Below are 23126 nucleotides of genomic sequence, written 5' to 3' on the forward strand. Positions count from 1 at the left end.
AATGATTACTTAGTAAGAGAAATGGAGATTGGTAAGCAAGGGAAGTGGGGGGGATACTTAAATGTGTCTTAAGTTTCTGGTACCATTTGAATATATATGTGATAAAGAACACCAGAAAAACAATGAATTTAAAGAAGAAAGTAAAGTACATACCTTGGACTTAAAAAGCATAATGTCTTGGACATGTCAAATTTGGGAGGTATTCAAGCAAAGAATACCAATAAACAGCTTGATACACTATTGGGAATTGGCTGGTAAGGTCTTCTCAGGAGATATAATTTTGGGACATTTACGATATTTACTGGCTCTCCTATTTCCATGGGCTTAAGCAGTCATACTCACTGATTTGTCTTGCTTCAAGTAACATTTCAATCCAGCTCTCATTCTTTTGTGGAATCATTTGCACAAGCGAGCTCTTGACCTCCATGAGAACAGTAGAAAAGGAAATTTGGACAGTTTTCCTAAAACTTACTGTGCTCCCCATTTTCCACTTGGGTATTTATTGGAAGAGATCATGAGCACTTCTAACCGGGGCTTCTGAGAAACATTAATTATCAAGGACAAACTTCTAAGGTCCCACTTGACCCAATCTTGCCTGATTTTCTTTGCCACAAATTTAAATAGTTTTCAGCAGCATATAAGACTTCTTTCATACTGTTACAACTGTATCTGTATCTGTGGAATACTCAGTTTGTTAAGGAGCTCTTACTAAATCATATTTAATCATAACTTTCATGAATCAGTTTTAATGAGATTGGATCTCTAGGATGCATAACACCTTTTATGACTATAAACAGCATAAATGAATGCCAGAGTTACACATACTCTTCAGGGAACTCGAATGCAAGTTGTTATTTGTTGCCTGCACCCACTACTTTTCAGTTGCTCAAGAAAAGTATCCTTTAGTATTTAAAACTCTGATTTAATCATTCACCTTCATAACTACCTATTTATTCACTGAAATTAGAATGCAAGGAACCTTTAGGACTGGGAAGTCAAAACAAACAACATCTAATCACTTCTGCACCAATCCTGAGAAATATGAGTTTAGGAATCTTAAGATGGAGTTCCTAGACCACATCCATACTGACCAAGACTTAACATGATGTTGAACAATATGTCTATGATGTCAAAGAGGCCCTCAACTAAAACAATAGGGTCCAACAGTTTCTGGAGTTCACAAGGTATTGCCAATTATCTCTCTTTTTTCTACTGCTCTCAATGACAAATCTTCTCTCAAAATGGAACGAGTATAATTCATATCACACCTCTAGCATTCTAAGAGTATAAAGATTATTCATTTTTATCTTCATTCTGATATATCAATAAACTTCAGCTTTCAGTTTTACAGTAGATGCCCCAAAACTGTGATTTGGCCAAATGTCTTACAAATGACTCAAACATGAATGATTTATACCTTTTTGTCTATTTCTTGAAAAAGTGGTTACTGAGTGATGTGAACTCTGGTTTGTAGCATAAATTATTGTCAGTGATAATAGTCACCATTGAAGTTTGAGAGAAATTCATGAAAAGATGCAAGGACTCAGTATTGATACAGTCTAATCATTACAATCCAGAGAAAATGGGTATAAATATGGACTTACATACCTAAAGGAAACACTTTAAACAAATATGTGAAGAAGAAATGTGTATACAATGAAAAGTAAAATGAGGATTTTATAACAAAATATCAGTCTAGACATCAGATATAAAACTCAACTAAAGAGAGAGGTATACTAAGTTTACTGCTTATCACCATGCCTAGATTATAGTTTATATTAAATTGCTGTTGACTCTCTGAATAGAATAAAAAACATATGAATGATGTGGAAAAAAATTAAAATTAGAATAAAATTAAGCATATTATGAGTCATATACCAAATATGTGAGCAGCTATTTAAAAAGGATAAATTAAGATTGGAGAAAGAAGTAGAAAAAATGTGAGAGTCTTTGCTGTATTAGAAATAATGCATGATAGTACCTTATACAGGAATTTTCAGTGAAGAAGGAGAAAATCATGAGATTCAAAATACAGTTTTAGTCACAAAATAAACAGTACATTACAATTAACTGAATAAATGAAGGTTAGAGAAAATAAGGTGTCAAGTTAGTCGCTAGATAAATAATGGTAATCTCTAAGGTATTTAAAAGACTTTATCTTTGACATTTCCCTTTATCCCATCCTCTACATCCCCAATAAGCCACTATGAAATGGGACAGAGAATGGTATCACCCAATGGTATAAGCATAAAAAGATATAAGTTTCTACTCAAAAAAGAATGACCATTCAGAAATGAAAAACATGAGGAAAATGTCATGTCCACATCACAGTCTTATGTCCTATGAGCGGTGAAATAAAACATATCCTCAGTAGAGAATTCTATGACTAATCTTATGAAAGAACAACGGTAAAATCAAGAAGAGGAGAAATGATTTTGTGGTAATGACTAAGAATATATAGGGATCTACTTACAATTAAACAGGATGATAGGGATGATGGTTAATTGCAGTGGTGAGAAGAAATGGTGCAAAGATGTGCACTGTGATAGGGAGCTATGAGTACTGGAACGTATCTTTTAGCAGATAACTAATGGCCGCAGAAATAAGAAAGCATGGGTGAAATTGATTGATCTTAAATAGTCTATCATTGTTCCACAGAGAAGTAGTAAAAGATAACAGGGTTAACCTGACTTGGTCTCAATATGGGTTGCTTTTTTCTGTCTATTCTAGACCCTGTGTAGGTGAGAGCTGTCCTTAGGTTACACAGGAGCAAAAAGAAGTGTACTTGTATGGATGAGGTAACCTCCAGCTTTGGATGCCACACCACCCATAAAATGAACAAAAGAAGACAGACAATTGAATACAAAACTGCATTTAAAAGTATTTTGAGATCATACTTAATAATTTTATGTTGTTGATTTTTCCATTCCTGCCAACTTTTGGCATTAAGGAATTAGAAATCCAGTGTTGTCATACCTTTTCTTTGTTAAGAGAATTTGAGCATTCAGAGTGTCAAGTAAAAACTTCAAAATCTAAAAAATCTACAACCTATAGCCCTCATGACACCAAGTTTTGGGATGTATTATAGACAAAAATCTTATTTAATAGCAGGGAAATCCTATCATATATAGAATGATAATGTATTTTTTTTTGACAGGCAGAGTTAGACAGCGAGAGAGAGACAGAGAGAAAGTTCTTCCTTTTTTTCTGGTGGTTCACCTCTCAAATGGCTGCCATGGCTGGCGTGCTGTGCCGATCCGAAGCCAGGAGCCATGTGCCTCCTCCTGGTCTTTCATGTGGGTGCAGAGCCCAAGCACTTGGGCCATCCTCCACTGCCTTCCCGGGCCACAGCAGAGAGCTAGACTGAAAGAGGAGCAACCGGGACAGAATCTGGTGCCCCAACCGGGACTAGAACCTGGGGTACCAGGGCTGCAGGCGGAGGATTAGCCAAGTGAGACAGCGCCAGCCAAATGATAATGTATTTTAATCAAACAAAAATAGAAGCTTTGTGACTTTCCCACAAGCTTTCAGGAACCCAGGTAAAAACTGGAAAATGAATATTAACCGAGGATGAGGAAAATGCAAGGCAAACTAGCAACAGATTCCAGCATGGAATATTATTATTATTTCTTTGTGTTTTCTTAAACTACAACCTTGCAATTGATAGATAATCAGTTTTGTCCAATGGTGAAAGAGGAAAATGAGGAACTATCTATATTATCTTGAATCAATTTTTTAATGTCATCCTTAAGTAATAAAAAGGCTCTTCGCTTCCCAAATATTTGGAAAAGCCAGCTTTTCAGCTTTCCTGGACTTTCTTAACCTAAAACATAATTGGTCCATTTATGTGAGCAAATAACATATAAGGTCCAACTATGTGAGCAAATCTTGAGTTTTTTTTCTCTTTTAAAAGTTAGAATAATCAGAAAAATAAAATAAAATAATATTACCTGTAAAGATCTGTCTCATGAGACTGACAAGTGTATTCCACTTTTTGAAGTATAGTGAGTATTTATTTTATCCATTTTATATAAAATCATATCAATGTCTCCTAAAAAATATTCCCTGAGTAACATTTACCTTCAGTTTTTAAGACAAAAGGCCTAGAACATGGAAAGGCTAAGACTTTTCTTCCATTCCAAACAATTCATGATAAATTCTTATTCACTATATCTGAGTAGAATGCAAAATGTATCCATTCATATAGCCTTGACTTCAAGTTATTATTATTATATTTTTGTCCTTCTGTGTGATCCAAATTCTGATGGTTCCATCTTGTGGTGAAAATCAGAATAGATTCTGCATATTTTGTATTATGTATTTCATCTATAAAATATATAAAATAAAATTATTGTAAAAATTGAAATTACATTAGAAACTTTGCTGTGTCATAAATGTTTTAACATACTATCCTTGTCCTCAAGAAATTCATATCTAGTAGGAAATAAAAGCACATAGAAATATATTTCATTATACTTTAATTGCTATGAAAAGAGAAGCTTGCACAAGGGGCAGTAACAACACAAAAGAAATGTCTGATCCCTTTTACTTCTCCTGCAGGTCAGGTAGGAAATGACACTGCTTGGTCCCTCAGGGCTTCTGTTAGGATGCTAAGCTATGGTTACATGAGAAATGAAGTTAACGTCAGAATTGCTGTTGAGGAAGAAGGACAAAGCTTGAAAAATGGGATCAGAGATAAGCGATTGAGACAAATATCGGGAGTCAAAGGTAAACAGGGATGATACCAGAAAGGAGTAACAGGTAGAGTTAAGAAAAAGGGAAGTAGTGTTGTAGAGCATTCCTAGAGAAAATAAAGAACTCTATAATTGGAAACTGGAAGGCTGAGCACGGGGCTTAGACTTCCAATAAAGATTATATTTTAACTTCATCCCTTGAGGCACTACTCTGGAGTAAACACATAATAATGTTGAAATATAAATAATGAAGATAAAGACACATTCTGGAAAAAAAAAGAACATTCTCTGTGAATTGTAAATAAAAGGAAAAATGCACCAATGAGTAAAACTAAAGCAATGGTTTGCTGCTCTCTGGGCTCAAGTCATGCAGTGGATCTAGGATTTAGTCTCCTATAAAGTCTGGGAATTGAAAGTACTCTATGTACATTTAAAGAATAGAGCCAAGATTGCTGATTAAAACCAGTATCTGGGGGCTGGTGCTGTGGTGTAGCGGGTAAGGATGCCGCCTACGGTGCTGGCATCCTACATGGGCACCAGTTCCGGTCCAGCTCTCTGCTGTGGCCTGGAAGGGCAGTAGAGGGTGGCCCAGGTCCTTTGGCCCCTGCACCCACATGGAAGACCCAGAGGAAGCTCTAGGTTCCTGGTTTTGATAGGCCCAACTCCAGCCATTGTGGCCATCTGGGGAATGGCCCAGCGGATGGAAGACTCTCTCTGTGACTTTCCCTTTCACATAAATAAATAAATCTCTAACAAAAAAAAATAAAAACTACAATATCTGGGATGATACACCCAAACTCATGAAAAATGATTAAAGCTTGGGCTGGCACTGAAGCACAGACCACGACCTGCAAAGCCTGAAACCCACATGGGCACTGGTTCAAGTCCTGGCTGCTTCACTTCTGATCCAGCTCCTGCTGATGAGCCTGGGAAAGCAGCGAAAGATGGCCCAAGTCCTTGAGCCCCTGCCACCCATATGGGAGACCTGGAAGAAGCTCCTGCATCCCGGCTTCAGCCTGACACAGCCCCAGCCACTGTGGACATTTGAGGAGTGGACCAGCAGATGAAAAATCTCTCTCTCTTTCTTTGCTTCTCTCTCTCTCTCTCTCTCTCTCTCTCTCTAACTCTCTCTTTCAAATAAGTCAATAAATATTTAAAATAAAAAAGGAAAATAAGATGCCCAAAAGAAGTATGGCCTAAACATTCACGTGGATGGTGTACATATATTTGATCTTCCAAAAGTCTTTATGGTCTATATTGTTTTCATGAAGATATTTTCATACATAGAACAACTAAGAGAATTTGCCACCTGTTAATACAGAATTCTTACAAATAGCAATAAATGACACTGTATGTGAAAGGAAAAATGTCTTAAATGAAATTCAGAAAAAGTATGTATTTTAAAACCATGATTTACCTAGCAAATTAGAAGCCTGAAAGGAAAAAGACTGCCAGATAGATGGAAGACATGGAGGTCTAGGATTGAAGTGTGTGCATATATGTATGGAAATAGGTACTAAGTGGAAAGATTTTTGCATCCTGTATTCATAAAAAGCATAAAGCATCCTCATGGAAAAGTCACTGAAGGGGCTCACCAGCATGGACTTCATCTCTCAATATTTTACCTATTTACAACAAAATTTAGCTCTGTAATGAAAAGCTCAGTCACATCACTTACTATATGATCTAGAATCAGACAGTTCCACAGAATGTAAGAATGAGCCACTGAAGTGACAGCTTTCATCCAATACTCTACAAGGATAGGGTTCTATCATTTGACATGTAGTACATACACAAAATCACAGACGTCCGATGTCCCCAACAGGGATGCAACATGGCTCTGAGGACCAAGGGTTGGAAACAGAGTGACTCTACTTACTATCCTTCCAATTAACCCACTAGAGAACTTTCTCTTCCTGTCTCCACAACTCTTAATTCTGTAGGATTAGGTGTCCTGGTTCCTAATGGATGTACTTTTGCCTCAGAAAAAAAGAAATGATACTACTAAACTATAGCTTATGGCTATTACCTGAGTACTTTGGACTAGTGTCAACAGAGTAGCAAAGAAGGAGTCAACACTGTGGCAAGGGCTATTGACTCTAATCAGCAAGAGGAAAGCAGCCTCTGATAACACAATGGTGGCAGAGAAAAAGAAGTGTGGAAATTAGGTAATCCATGTGACTATCTTTTGGAACTTTCTTGCCTATTTGACACACATTTCACCTGCAACAATCCCACTGTGAGAAGGGAATGATTATCAAGGACTCAGTTTCTGTAGGAATGAGTTGCTGGGTCAAATAACTGAGTAAGTCATCAAGACCTATTGAGGTCATAGTCAAGGTGGATGATCAGTAGTAGTTGTGGCATAAGATAAAATATAATGATGTAACATTAGTTTGTCCCACTAACCTCCCTCATCTATATTCTTCTCAAAGTACCATGGTGAAGATGTTCCACAAAAATATGTGGAGTAATATAAAAATGCTTATTTTGCTCTTTTCTTCTGGTTCTTTGAAATGAAAAGTTAGTGTATTTATTTCAAATATCTCTTATATCTTAATGTGGGCATTTAGCATTATAAACTATCTTCCTCTTAGAATTACTTCTGGGACCAGCATTAGGGCATAGCGAGTAAAGTTGACACCTGCAATCTCAGCAACCTATATGGGTGCCAGTTTGTGTCCTGCCTGCTCCACCTCAGATCCAGCATCCTGCTAATGGCCTGGGACAAGCCGTGGAAAATGGACCAAGTGTTTGGGTCCCTGCCACCCACGTGGGAGATCCGGAAGAAGCTCCTGGCATCTGGCTTTGGCATAGTTCAATCCTGAACATTGCAGCTATCTGGGGAGTGACCAAGTAGACGGGAGATCTCTCTCCCCCACCCCCGTGTGTGTGTGTGTGTGTGTGTGTGTCTGCATATCTCTCTCTCTTTGTAACTATGAATTTCAAGTTAAATAATCTTTTTTTAAGGATTTATTTTATTTATTTGAAAGAAGAGTTACAGAGAGAGGTAAAGACAGAGAGAGAGGTCTTCCATCCACTGGCTCACTCCCAAGATGGCTGCAACAGCCGGAGCTGGACCAATCCAAAGCCAGGAGACAGGAGCTTCTGGACCTCCCTCGCGGGTGCACGAGCCCAAGGACTTGGGCCATCTTCTACTGCTTTCCCAGGCCATAGCAGAGAGATGGATAGGAAGAGGAGCAGCTGAGACTCGAACCAGCGCCTATATGGGACGCGGGTGCTACAGTCTGGGGCCTTAACCCGCTGTGCCACAGCACCGGCCCCTTACATAAATCTTTTTTTCAAAGAACTATTTCTACTTCTAATAGTACAGAGAGCAGCGATAGTCACCACTATGTACTATTTTTAGAAATCTGCAAATAAATGCATTTAATACTCTCAATTAACCACTTAAAAGAAGGAAGGAACTTCACAAATCTGTACTTTGAAACACTTGTTGAAAATCAAAGAATATAGTGATATTTGTTGGTTACTTCTCCTTTTGTGTGTCAGTGGACAGAGTGATGAATGGAAAGAATGATTTCGGGTTGTGAGACAACGGTGGAAAGAATATAAAGTTGGAATGGGTCAAATTTACCCATTTGGAGCCACTAAACAGATATTATGTATAAAATGTTGCAGCTTGGGGGGTTAGAAAAGGGGAAAGCAACTTGATTTGTTGACTGAAACATGAACAAACTGGAGATGCACAATGTATCTTATACTAATGTAGAGGAAGAAGAAAGGGGACCTTCCCATTTGATTCCATATCGTGGTATACTTTGGAATATCATATAGTTTTAAAAACCAGGTCCTGCTTCAGCATGTCCGGTAGCCTTCATGACTCATTCCCATTCTGGTATGGAGTGTAAACTGCCAAAATCACTTCATTCGTTCACGCACTAATATTGTCATAATATATTTCATGAGCACTTGCACCAGAAGTATTTGAATCTTAGTTACCTTGCTGTCCTCATGCTCAATTATTTTTCATCTAGAAAACATGCAAAATAGCTACATCAAAGTAAATTGTGAAAATTACATGAGATAAGATAAAATGCTTAGAATGGTGACAGAACAGGTAGCAAAAATTCAATAAATGTTACACATTACTATAACAGCATCATTATTATTTGTTACTATTTGCTAGGCACTATTGCTAGGAGATGGAAATAGAATGGTAAACAAGACAATCATAGCCCCTACTTTATGTAATTTAAAAATATACGTTGAAACCAGTGAAAGATTGTCTGACTTTCCTGGTAATTGTAATGTTCTACTGGCTGCAAACCGATAGCTTGATTTTTACTTAGAAAATCCAAACCTCAGGCCAGCGTTGCGGCACACCAGGTGAACTTGCTTCCTATGACTCTAGTATCCCATACCAGAGTGCCAATGCATCCCAGATGCTCTACTTCTGACCCAGCCCCCTGTTAATGGCCTAGAAAAGCAGTGGAAGATGGCCCAAGTGCTCGAGCCCCTGCCACTCACATGGGAGACCCGGGTGGAGTTTCTGGTTCTTGACTTCATCCTGGCCCAGCCCCCAGCCAATGTAGACATTTGGGGAGTGAAGCAGTGGATGGAAAATTCTCTCTCTCTCTTTCTCTCTCTCTCTAATAAATAAATAAATAAATAAATAAATAAAAAGAAAATAAAACCCAAACTTTGAACTTCATCTCCAGGTTTGGCCACTAACATTGCCTAAGGGACCTTCAGACATTTGCTCTTTCTTCTTCCCTCATCTAATCTTTAATCACTATGGTAGCAACAGATGGTTTTAGATGAGTGTATGACAAATACAGCTCTTTTTTAAAAATTATTTATTTGAAAGGCAGACTTATGGAGAGGCAGAGGCAAACAGAGAAAGAGAGAGAGCAAGAGAGAGAGAGCGAGAGAGAGAATGTCATCCCTTTGCTGTTTCACTCCCCAATTGGCCAATCCGAAGCCAGGAGCTTCTTCTGGGTCTCCCACATGGGTGCAGGGGCCCAAGCACTTGGGCCATCTTCTACTGCTTTCCCAGGCGCATTAGCAGAGAGCTAGATCAGAAGTAGAGCAGCCAGGATGTGAACCAGCACCCGCATGGGATGCTGGCTCTGCAGGCAACAACTTGACTCACACGCCACAGCGCGGGCCCCACAGCTCTATTTTAATACATAGTTTGCTTGGTACCCAGAGCCCAGTGCTTTGTTCTATGGGAATATATATTTCTAATGCTGAAATTGTGATGTTCCAAAGCTACAAAATTTCACCAGGCCTTCCTCTTGTCCTGTGACAGCCTGCTTGAACTTTTCAAAAGTCCAAGTAATCCTGTTTGACTCAACAGAGTTCTATGGAGCAAAGTTGATAAATGAAGGAGGTTTACAACAGAACAACTGGAGGAACGAGAACACAACATTGACCAAAAACATACCACCTTTTGAGATTGATCAGAGTCACTTTGAGAAAAACTCAGTCGTAGGCTCTTATGTCGCCGAATGAGAATTTCCTTTGCTTGTTCTGCTGTTCCCATTTCTCCCGGAAGGGTGTACCTGTTATATGCTGGAGCCTGGTCAAAATATAGAACACATAGATTTCAGAATGAAACTGTGAATAATTTGAAAATAAATTTAAATGAATGAATTCTACCTATACATAAGTAAAATTTATATAATATGCTAATATATGAAAGGTATTAGAGTTCTTAAAAGGTTCAAAAAGTAAATTTATTTTGAGCTTTATATGTGACTATTGGATTAGACACATTTCTCAGGTCAAAAACATTCAGAATTCCTCCAACTCCAAGAGTCAATAAGATTGTGGCTGACGCCGCAGCTCAATAGGCTAATCCTCCACCTAGCGGCGCCGGCACACCGGGTTCTAGTCCCGGTCGGGGCACCGGATTCTGTCCCGGTTGCCCCTCTTCCAGGCCAGCTCTCTGCTATGGCCCGGGAAGGCAGTGGAGGATGGCCCAAGTGCTTGGGCCCTGCACCCCATGGGAGACCAGGAGAAGCACCTGGCTCCTGCCTTCGGATCAGCGCGGTGCGCCAGCCGCAGCGCGTCAGCCATGACGGCCATTGGAGGGTGAACCAATGGCAAAAAGGAAGACCTTTCTCTCTGTCTCTCTCTCTCACTATCCACTCTGCCTCTCAAAAAAAAAAAAGAGTTAATAAGATTGTAATTTTAAAAACTATATTTTAAACAAAGCTATATTTATTTTATAAACATCTTTAGAAGCTTGATGTAGTTTGAAACTATATATAGATATAGATTTTGATAGCTTAATTAAATTACTGTTAAAATTAATTATTGTTTTGATTATCTTTTCAAAAAGGAATAATGGAAGCATTAGCCATAAACTAATTAAAAAATTCACTACCTTTAGATGGAAGAGGACAGCTGAAGGAAACGGGGATGAAAACTAGACTTATCTGAATTATCTCATGCTTTCAACTGTAGACCCAAGTCAATGTCTTAAATAATAAAAAGAGTCCTAAATGGGAAAAACTGAAAACAATATGAGTTTCATCAAAGATAAAGTTACCAGAAGTTAAATATAAGCTCTTCTGAAACAACTAAAATATGGACAAATCATAGGAAACGATGGTTTGTAAAACACTGTAGATCAATGAGAGAAAACTACGAAAAATGAGAAACAAATGAGGTAAGCTCTGAAATTTCCCCAGCTTACTGTCTTGAGAGAGTTCCGATATTGTGGTACAGGAGGCAGAAAACAGGGATTAAATGGGTTATTTTAGGATGAAAAATGTATGACTCACTAAAAAACATCAGACTGTGTTTAAAAGATTTATCTATATAAAAACAAAGCTTCAAAATATATGAATCAGAAAGTGAATGCACTATAAGGAATAATAGACAATCTAAAATACAGAGATTACAATTCTTGCTTTCAAAATCTGATAGAATAAGCAAACAGAAAATCAGTTAGAATAGAGCAGACTTGAATATCACTATCAGCCAGGTGACCTAATTGACATATGTTGATTACTCCATGCAAAAACAGCACAATACACTTTGTTTAATGGGGTACATGGAACATTTATCAACATATGTAAGATTCTAAAGTACAAACTATTTCTCAATAAATTAAAATCATTCAAGTCACATAAAGCATGTTCTCTGATGACAATTGAATTAAAATGAAAATTAACAACATAATGATAGCTGAAATAATACCAAATATTTAGAAACCCAAAAACAGATTTTAAATAATCTATAATTCAAGGATATATTATAAGGAAATTTGAAATTACTTTGAACTGAATGAAAAATTAAAATATAACATCAAAATTTGTGGTATGCCATCAATTCTATTCTTAGGGAGAAATTTCTGGCACTAACCACCTAAAATAGAAAATAGCAAAGATGTAAAATCAACTACCATAGTTTCTGCCATAAGAAAGCAGACAAAATGATCAACTGAAGTCAAAGGTGAAAGAAATGAAACTGGAGATCAAAGTGGAAATCAATGAAATAGAAAACAAAAAAAGGTACAAAAAATCAATGAAAACAAAAATTTGCTCAGTGAAGTTAGTGAAATGAATAAACCTCTAGCAAGATTTATCAGGAATGAATAACAAAATATACAATTAACATCATTAGGAATGAAAGACTTGACATCACTATAAATTCTTCAGATATTAAAATCATAACAAGGAGATATTATGAACAATTATATGACAAAAAGCTTTATATAAAGCTGGAAAATTTCCCTAAAAGCACAAGCTCTCAAAGTTCACTCAAGAGCAAACAGACAACCTGAAAAACACTCGATAGAATGAGGAGTTTAAAATTTTCTAAAAATAAAACTTTGGGACCAGGTGTCTCATTATTGATGTCTACCAAACACTTATGAAATAAAGCAAATTCTACATAAACTGTTCCAGAAAAATAAAGAAAGAATACTCCCTATTCATGACATAATATCAAAATTACCCTGATACCAAAGCCAAAGATATTGTAATAAAATAATAGCTTATAAATATCCTCATGAACATAGATGCAAAATTATTTTTAAAGTTTTTATCCAATTGAAACTAATAATGTATTAAAGCAATAATTCCTCTTGACTAAATGGGGTTCATCCTAGGAATGCAAAGGAGATTTAGCATTTGTAAAAAAATCAGTCAATATAATACACATTACTTACCCAAAAGAAAAATCAATATGATCATCTCGTTAGATACAGAAACAACATTTGACAAAATTCAACATTCTTTTTTTATAAAAAATCAGCCATAAGAAACAAAATAGAGCTTCCTAGACTTGATAAAGGACAGCAATTAAAATGTCCAGATAATGCTGAATATATTGCATGCATTCCCGCAAAGGATTCCCTGAACTATTTAGCATCATTCTATGAGTGTCTAATGAGTTTTGAAACATATACAAAGCTATAGTAATTAAAACAGCATGTTACTAGAATAAAAACCATTGCATAGATCAATGGAACAGAATAGAGAGTCCATAAATTAATACACCTATATACAGCCAATTGATTTTTGACAAAAGTGTTCAAACCATGAGGTGGAGTAAAGATTATTTCTTCAACAAATATACCAGCAAAACTACATGTATACACGTAAAAGAATGAAATTAGATCCATACCTCTTACCATATACAAAAATCAACTTAAGATGCATCAAAGACCTAAATTTAATACCTGAGATTATGAAATTGCTGGAAGAAAATGTAGGGAAGGTGCCAGTGCTGTGGCGCAGAGGGTTAAGTCCCTGGCCTGAAACTCTGGCATCCCACATGGGCGCCGGTTGGAGACCTGGCCGCTCCACTTCCAATCCAGCTCTCTGCTATGGCCTGGGAAAGCAGTAGAAGACGGGCCAATCCTTGGGACCTTGCACCCATGTGAGAGACCTGGAAGAAGCTCCTGGCTCCTGGCTTTGAATCGGCACAGCTCCAGCATTTGCAGTCAATTGGGGAGTGAACCATCAGATGGAAGACATCTCTCTCTCTCTCTCTCCCTCCTCGCCTCTATTCTCTCTGTGTAACTCTTTCAAATTAATAAATAAATCTTAAAAAAAAAAAAAGAAAATGTAGGGAAAACACTCTAAGACATTGGTGTAGGGAGTGATTTCTTGGACAAGACTCCCAAAGCATAGGCAACAAAAGCAAAACTAATCAAAGTGAACTATATCAAACTCAAAAGCTTTTGCAAAAAGAAAAGTAAAAACTCAATAAAGTGGGAGCAGGCACTGTGGCATAGCAGATAAAGCTGCTGTCTGCAGTGCTGGCACCCCATATGGGCACTGATTCGAGTCCTGGCTTCTCCACTTCCGATCCCACTCTCTGCTATGGCCTGGGAAAGCAGTAGAAGACGGCCCAAGTCCTCAGGCCCTTGCACCCACGTGGGAGACCCGGAAGAAGCTCCTGGCTCCTGGCTTCGGATCGGCTCAGCCCCAGCCATTGCAGCCATTTGGGGAGTGAACCAACGGATGGAAGACCTCTATTGCTTTCTCTCTGCCTCTCCGTCTCTCTGTGTAACTGTGACTTTGTAGTAAAATAAATAAATCTTTAAAAAAATCTCAATAGAGTGAAGTGACACTCAACAGAATGGGAAAAAAAATTTGCAAATCACCTATCTGACAAAGGATTCATATCCTGAATATATCAGCAACTCAAAAAGCTCAACAGAAAAAAAAAAAAAAAAAAAAAAAATCTAGTTGAGAAATGGGCAAAGGACCTCAATAGAAAGTTCTCAAAAGAATAAATACAGATGGCCAACAAATATGTGAAAAAATGCTCAACAACCTTAGCCATCAGGGAAATGCAAATCAAAGGCATAAAGAGACATAACCTCACCCTGTCTGAATGGCCAAAATCCAAAACACAGAAAGTAACAAATGTTGGTGAGGATGTAGACAAAGGGGAACACTTTTACACTGTTGATGGGAATGCAAATTAGTTCAGACACTGTGGAAAGCAGTGTGGGGATTTCTTAAAAACTAGAAATAGACTTGACATATGATCCAGATCACATCACTGGGTATATAACTAAAAGATTCAAATACAGTCTATCAAAGAGATACCAGCACCATGTTCATAGCTGCACTGTTCACAATATCCAAAATTTGGACTCAAGGTGGCCATCATCAGATGAATTGATAAAGAAAATGTAGCATACATATACAATGGAATCTTCTTCAGCTATGAAAAAGAAAGAAATTCTCATTTGCAGCAAAACAGATGCAACTGGAGGACATCATGTTGAGTGAAATAAGCCAGAAGCAAAGACATTTTCTCCCTTATATGTGGGAGATAGAACTTAAAAAACAAACAAAACAAAAAAAGAAATATCTGTGTATATCAGTATTGACGCAAACATACTTTTTTAAAATTTGGTTTATCCTTTTGTTAAACCAATGGTTAAGAATGTTATACTATTGTAGTTTCAATGACCTGGATTACTTTAAAATTTGCTGTATATGGGTGAAATGGTCATTTCTCCACCCAATTATTGTTTATAACCATTGTCTATATCCTCACTGGAGTCTCTTTGATTTTCACTTGTTACACTTCTTATTCAGTGAAGTATTAAGACTTTTCACCTTAAGGTAAATTTAAACATGTCATCTCAAAAACTAAAAAAATAAAACAGAAAGAAAGTGAGAAGGAAAGTGAGTAGAAGGGAGAGAGGAGAGGGAGTAAGGGAGGATGGGAATATCATTATGTTCTTAGAATTGTATCTACAGATCACATTTAATCTGTTAAAAACTAATTAAAAATTAAATTAAAAATAAAAAATAAAGAATTCCTGTCAAATGTGACAAAAATTTTCTGAATTATCAAGGAAATATTACCTAATATTCAGTCCTGGACTTACTGGGTTTAGTTTATCATAGCATAATTCAGTACAAATATGAAACCTGTCAAATCTCTAAAGCAAAAAGATTTTTTAATCCTAAAACATCTAATATTTGTAATACACTAAGAAAATAGTGCTCACTCTAGAAAAATGTATACTTAAGGAAATGTCATCATCTTTTAGGACCCATGGGTGCCACATAATGCACTATATCAGCAGTTAAACACAAACTGTTGCAGCACATTTCCATGAGTGAAAAGTCTGAATGTGACTTAAACACTGACTTGTCTTCTCATTTACCCTGTCAACATTCCTGTGACATATGTAGGGGTCAAGTTTCATTGGAAACTATAAAAGTGACTACATACATTCCAACTGGGTGACTAAATAAAGTGATTTGTACTTAATAAATCTTACCACTCTCCTAATTTTATAAAGGTTTGTAGTCAGTATTTCTTGAATATTATCCATGATATCTCGATTTGTAGATGCTGGAGATTGGATTGACACAGCTGTCTCACGGCTGCGGCTAGGAAGAAAATATCAGGGTTATCTATAGGCATACAACACATAAATAAATAAATTCAATATATTCATGAAAACTAATGTGTCCATCAATATATGCATTCCAAAGACATTTTAGAAAAGCTAATTGAGTAGGGGTGGTGGGTTAGGAGTGCAGAAAGGTTCATTGAAAAACAGAAAGCTGAGTTTTAAGGTTAATAAATCCAACCATTCAGGGAATTTGATTTTTTTAATTACTTCATTTAAGTAATTCAGAAAAACTGATTGCAATGTTAAAATTTGCCAAAAGCTTTCTTTTTCAAAAAGTTACAAGAGAATTTAGATATAGACATAATAACAGAGCATATTGCATTGTTCCTGCTTGAATCAAAATGTTTCTCATTTACTTCCAGAAAGTTTTTGATTTCTCTTTTGATTTCTTCTATGACTCAGTGTTCATTCAGGAGCATGTTGTTCAGTCTCCATGTGTTTGCATATGCTCTAGGGATTCCTGAGTTGCTAATTTCCAACTTCATGCCACTGTGATCTGAGAAGCTGCATGGTATGATTCTAATTTTTTTAAATTTGCTGAGACTTGCTTTATGGCCTAGAATGTGATCAATCCTAGAGTAGGTTCCATGCACTACTGAGAAGAATGTAAATTCTTTAAATGTAGGATTGAAAGTGCTGTAGATATCTGTTAGATCCATTTGGGCAATAGTGTCAATTAAATCTGCTGTTTCCTTGTTGATCTTCTGTCTGGTTGATCTATTTCTGAGAGTGGAGTATTGGAGTCCCCCAGTACTATAGTATTGGAGTCTAAGTCCCCATTTAAGTCCCTTAACGTATCTTTTAAAAAAACTGGTGCCCTGTAATTAGGTGCATATACATTGAAAATAGTTACATCTTCCTACTGAATTGAACCCTTAATCATTATATAGTGTCCCTCTTTGTCTCTCTTAACAGTTTTTGTGTTAAATTTTATTTTGTCTGATATTAATATAGCTACACCTGCTTTTTTTGGTTTCTTTTGGCATGGAATATCTTTGTCCAACCTTTCACTTTCAGTCTGTATGCATCTTTGTTGGAAAGATGTGTTTCTTGTAGGCAGCAAATAGATGGGTTTTGTTCCTTAATCCATTCAGCCAGTCTGTGCCTTTTAACTGGAGAGTTGAGTCCATTAACGTTCAATGTGACTATTGATAAGTAGTAACTTTGCCCTGCCATTTTCCCAAAGATATTTCTAATATATGCTTTGAGTTTCCTTTGAACTTTTACTGGGAGGTTTTCTTCCTTCACCTTCTTCCATATTGATAGCCGTGTTTCCGTGTTTCTGTGTGTAACACATCCTTAAGCATCTTTTGCAGGGCTTGACGAGTGGCGACAAATTCTTTCAATTTCTGTTTGCTATGAAATGTCTTTCTTACACCTTCATTCACAAAGGAGAGCTTTGCAGGATATAATATTCTGGGCTGGCAGGTTTTTTCTCTTAGTACCTGGGGTATATCTCGCCATTCCCTGCTAGCCTGTAGGGTTTCTGATGAGAAGTCTGCTGTGAGTGTAATTGGAGATCCTCTGAGAGTAATCTGACGTTTCTCTCTTGCACATTTTAGAATCTTTTCTTCATGTTTCACTGTGGTGAGTTTTTTTTAATCTTTTTTTATTTTTTAACTTTTATTTAACAAATATAAATTTTCAAAGTACAGCTTATGGATTACAAAGACTTTTTCCCTCCCATAACTTCCCTCCCACCCACAACCCTCCCATCTCCCGCTCCCTCTCCCATTCCATTCACATCAAGATTCACATCAAGATGCTAATATTAACTGACATAATAAAAAAGGGAGAGAACAATCCAACATGGGAAGCAGGATACACAGCAGACTCATAGAATGGCAGCTGTCCTAAATAGCACTCTGGCCTCAGAATCAGCCCTTAAGGCATTCGGATCTGGCTGAAGAGCCCATGAGAGTATTTTAAGCATGGAAAGCCAAGACACTCTGGGAAAAAAAAAGAAGACCTAAATGAAAGATCTCTGCGAGTGAGATCCCAGTGGAAAGAACGGGCCATCAAAGAAGGAGGTACCTTTCTCTGACAGGAGGAGAGAACTTCCACTTTGACTATGACCTTGTCTAAATAAGATTGGAGTCAGCGAACTCAAAAGGCTTCCATAGCTTGGCAACTCATGACAAGAGCCTATGGTGCTTCCTGACGCCATCAAACAAGAGTGTCAACTTGTTAAGTCAACAATAGGAGTCACTGTGCACTTTCACCTCATGTAGGATCTCTGTCCTTAATGTGTTGTACAATGTGAATTAATGTTATAACTAGTACTCAAATGGTACTTTACACTTTGTGTTTCTGTGTGGGTGCAAACTGTTGAAATCTTTACTTAGTATACACTAAATTTATCTTCTGTATATAAAGATAATTGAAAATGAATCTTGATGTGAATGGAATGGGAGAGGGAGTGCGAGATGGGAGGGTTGCGGGTGGGAGGGAAGTTATGGGAGGGAAAAAGCGACTGTAATCCATAAACTGCACTTTGGAAATTTATATTTGTTAAATAAAAGTTAAAAAAATGTTTCTCAATTGTGAACATGCCCCCATCACTTCAGTTGCTAATTTTTATCAGGCAAATGCTTTGTTATGACATAGTCCCTGATTCAAACAGGATAGCAATGAAGTGGAAGAAGAGTCAGTTCTACTTTAAAACCCATCTGTCTCAATATTTAAAAACATAATTGTATATCTAAAACAGTAGATATCTAAAAGAAGACATTTAAGAAGACAGTTCTTTTCATGAGTGTTAAAAATTTTATAATCCAGGAGCCAGTGCTGTGGCATAGCAGATAAAGCCAACTTCTGTGATGCCAGCATCCCATATGGGAACCAGTTTGAGTCCTGGTTGCTCCACTTCTGATCCAGCTCGCTGTTGAAAAGCAGCTGAGGATGATCCAGGTCCTTGGGCCCCTGTACCCATGTAGGAGATCCAGAAGAAGCTCCTGGCTCCTGACTTCAAACTGGCCCAGCTTCCACCATTGCAGCCATTTAGGCAGTGAATCAGCAGATGGAAGATCCCTCTCTGTCTCTCCTTCTATCTAAGTCTGCTTTTCAAATAAATAAATAAATCCTCAAAAATAAACTTTATAATCCAAGCCACTGTATACTTTCTATATAATCAAATATGTGTACATGCAGTGCTGATAATGCATTCCCCAAAATAGCTTTAATAAGTCTAAAGATGGGATGATTATTGAAATTTAAATAACTTCTTCTCTGTGCAAACACAATGGCTAATAAGATAAGTATGCAAATGCTAGCTGATAGAATAAAAAAGGGAGAGAATGATCCAACATGGGAAGTGAGATACACAGCAGACACATAGAATGGCAGATGTCCTAAACAGCACTCTGGCCTCAGAATCAGCCCTTAAGGCATGCGGATCCGGCTGAAAAGCCCATGAGAGTATTTTAGGCATGGAAAGCCAAGACACTCTGGGGGAAAAAAAAAACTAAATGAAAGATCTCTGTGAGTGAGATCCCAGTGGAAAGAACGGGTCATCAAAGAAGGAGGTACCTTTCTCTGAAGGGAGGAGAGAACTTTCACTTTGACCATGGCCTTGTCTAAATATGATCAGAGTCAGTGAACTCAGGGGGCTTCCATAGCCTTGGCAGCTCATGACAAGAGCCTAGGGTGATTACTGAGGCCATAAACAAGAGTGTCAATTTGTTAAGTCAACAACAGGAGTCACTGTGCACTTACTCCTCATGTAGGATCTTTGTCCTTAGTGTGCTGTACATTGTGATTTAATGCTATAACTAGTACTCAAACAGTATTTTTCACTTTATGTTTCTGTGTGGGAGCAAACTGTTGAAATCTTTACTTAATGTATGCTAAACTGATCTTCTGTATATAAAGAGAATCGAAAATGAATCTTGATGTGAATGGAAGGGGAGAGGGAGTGGGAAAGGGGAGGGTTGCGGGTGGGAGGGACTTTATGGGGGGGGGAAGCCATTGTAATCCATAAGCTGTACTTTGGAAATTTATATTCATTAAATAAAAGTTAAAAAAAAATAAAAAAGATAAGTATGCGGACTGAGGTTTTACTTAAATATTTACCATTCATCATAATTCAACTAATTTTCTCTACATACTACTTATAACATAAAAAACATTATTTTATAACAATCATGTAATTAATTCTTTATTCTTCATTAAAATTCTGAAATATTATTAACAAAAATGTGCCAAAACCTAAAGATTTAGTATATATCTTACCATAATATTAATGTCAGATTTATATTATTAAATCAAAGGGACATTTAAGTAAATTTATGGTCATTTCAGGTAATAATGAGAGCTGATCTGTATAACTGATATAAAGTGAAATTCACACTTGCTTTCCTGAATTAATCAAGTTTGCTGTCATGCTTTTCAAATACAACAAATTTATATTGTTCTCCCATTGTGTTTTATTTTATAGCTCTGGTTTGATAAACATGAAAATATGGATAATGATATCCTTCCCAAGTGTATCCAATCTACTAATCTACTCAAGGATTTACAACTGACAAAATAGTCATTGCCCACTTATCTTTTCTTCTCTATAGCTAGCCTCCTCCTCAACATGTAGAAGACCCAGTTTAGATAATTTATAGCAGAAAATACGTAAGTAGTTTATCTGGTGCACCTCACATTTGAAAAGCAAGACAAAAATTCCCAGCAATAAAATTATATTCTACCCTAATTTAAAATCCCTTAAAAGAAAAAATTCATAATATATATTGATATTCTATTACAGTGTATATTTGCTAATCTATTCTTGAAATGACATCCTTTAAGATCAGTTCATTATTTGTTGTTCCCAAATGATTCCTAGTCTTATATTTGGAGTGTGTTGTTTTTTCTTTCATTTTTACTTTACATCTTGTTTTACTTTCAAATTTGACAATATCCTTTCCCGAATGCCATTGCTATCTTTCTGGTTATGACGTTAATATGCACATACTACCAAAAATATAAAGAATGATAAAAAATCAACTAGTTTTACCACTAGAGAAAACTATGATTAACCTGTGAATGTATGCATTTACAGAAATTTTACACAGATACAAGTATATAAATTATGTTTTCTACAAAAAATGACCATACCATACTTTCCACTTCTTATTCCACTCAACAATGCAACCTATATATATCTTCACACTAAAATACAAGGGTGCTTCCAAAACTCATGGAAAATATATATTGTAATACATATACATTCGTTTTATGCCTATACAGCTCTAACAGTAGATCCTCAGTGATTCTCAAGGTGATACATTTTGCCCTTACCATGAAATTAGTAAGTCTTTATGTGACAAAGTAAACTTTACTTTTAATTCCATTCTCCACAAACTTTTTGGAGTACCCTCATATACTACATGCATCTGTGAAACTGTAAGTGTTGTATAGTATTCTAGTCAATTACTAACCCCCGAGTATTGAACAAGGCCTAAATTGTTAGGTCTCTGCTTCTGAACAGAGAATGGAGAAATGAGCTACCCATCTGTGAAATATATCCCAGTTAAATTAAGTACTAATTGACTAATAAAGATCTGTCCAATCATGTTACTTAGTTCTTTTGTCCTGGGCTAAATGCACAACTACAGTTGCTTCATACTAGTTAAAATATACTTCAAGAACAAAAATGTTCTATAAAAAGTTAACTAAAACAAAACTCCCAAATCCCATGATGCAAATGGCATATTCTTACTCAAATACAATGTACAGTAAATACTTATAATAATATTCTTCTATTCGTTTATTACTTTTTCTTTCTACGTTTTCCTTCTTCAAAGCATCTTTTTTCCTTTAACAATTGCTTACAGACCTACAGCCAAGAAACCCACAACTTACATTTTTTCTAAACCCCTATTAACACCCAATTATCTGTTTTAGTCAATAACAAGTTATTTTACTTAACATAAAATTATTTTACTTGTCTTTAAATGAAATAAAAATACAAATATGTGTTTTTGGGAGATAATATTTTTAAAAGTTTTAGAGCAAAAGCTTCATAGCAGAATTTATTTCGTTAAGATCTGTCTACTGCTACAAGCTAAACCATTCTGCCTATGTAACCCAAAAAATAATGTTCAATTTTGTCTTAGTTATTTGTGTTTTTCCAGGAGGTGGTGTAAGGAAAGGCAAACTATACTTTAAATGAAAAACACTTTGAAGAACTATGCAATTTGTCTGTGGTATCTCATTAAACAGGTTAAAACACACACATATTCACACACACACACACACACTTACAGCAAAGATGTACTAGATGGTGTGTGTATTAACTGGCCTGCTTCTGCTAGTTCAATGGCGTGCTTTCTCTCAAGTTTTTCATAAAGAAGCACAATGCTTGATTTGGGCTGATCATATTCTCTGAGCAAAATCTTCTGCAGATATCTGCTATTGAAATATTCCAATCTGTTCAAGGAGCAAATAAAAGAGAAATTCCAGAAGTTCATTGCCTTTTTTCCAAGACTTTTTATTCTACTCAGAAGGTTCCAAACCTGGTTGACCTACTATCAATACACAATATACTTTATTTACATGGAAAATGTAATATCTGATGGAGGGAGAAAACTGTACAAGAAATTTTAATTTAGTTTCAAATACATGCTAATGATGAAATTAAAGCTCCATTTAATCTGTCTGGAGTCCATCAGACCAAGGGAAACTAGATTATGAAGACAAAACTAACTCTTAAATAAAAGAAATACTAATCAAGCAAAGTCTACAGTTCAGAGAAAGCCATGAAAGAAGACATTTAATACTGTTTATTTTCAAAGGATAGGGGGAAAAATTGGGCACCTTTGTTAAAACTTTGTTTACTGAACTTGAATTCAAACTTACACAATAAACTCACAAAAAGGAAAGGAACAACATGCTAATTCACAGTTTAACAATATCCAAGTGAAAATGTTTATCTAAATATAAATTTATGGTGGATAAATTCACATTTTTAAAAAGCTATACTATCATCTGGAAAACTTACTGAAAGCGATCTCTATTGCAAATCTTTGCATGTTAAAGGGTATATTTTGATGTTTCAAGTGTCTGAATTCTAG

At 36.3% G+C, this 23126-nt stretch overlaps 1 protein-coding gene across 1 annotated transcript in view; it reads right to left on the reverse strand.

The window, feature by feature from the left end:
• LOC100346147 (sodium/hydrogen exchanger 2-like) overlaps positions 1-23126 on the reverse strand; it is an 88430-nt gene that overhangs the window by 19130 nt on the left and 46174 nt on the right. Inside the window, exons 8-10 of the mRNA XM_070066351.1 lie at positions 22318-22482; positions 15928-16039; positions 10108-10239 (exon numbers count right to left, since the gene is read on the reverse strand). Of these exons, the coding sequence (XP_069922452.1) occupies positions 10108-10239; positions 15928-16039; positions 22318-22482 (409 nt within the window). The remainder of the gene's footprint in view (positions 1-10107; positions 10240-15927; positions 16040-22317; positions 22483-23126) is intronic.

This window comes from Oryctolagus cuniculus, chromosome X (genome assembly GCF_964237555.1).
Source record: "Oryctolagus cuniculus chromosome X, mOryCun1.1, whole genome shotgun sequence".
Lineage (NCBI taxonomy): Eukaryota > Metazoa > Chordata > Mammalia > Lagomorpha > Leporidae > Oryctolagus > Oryctolagus cuniculus.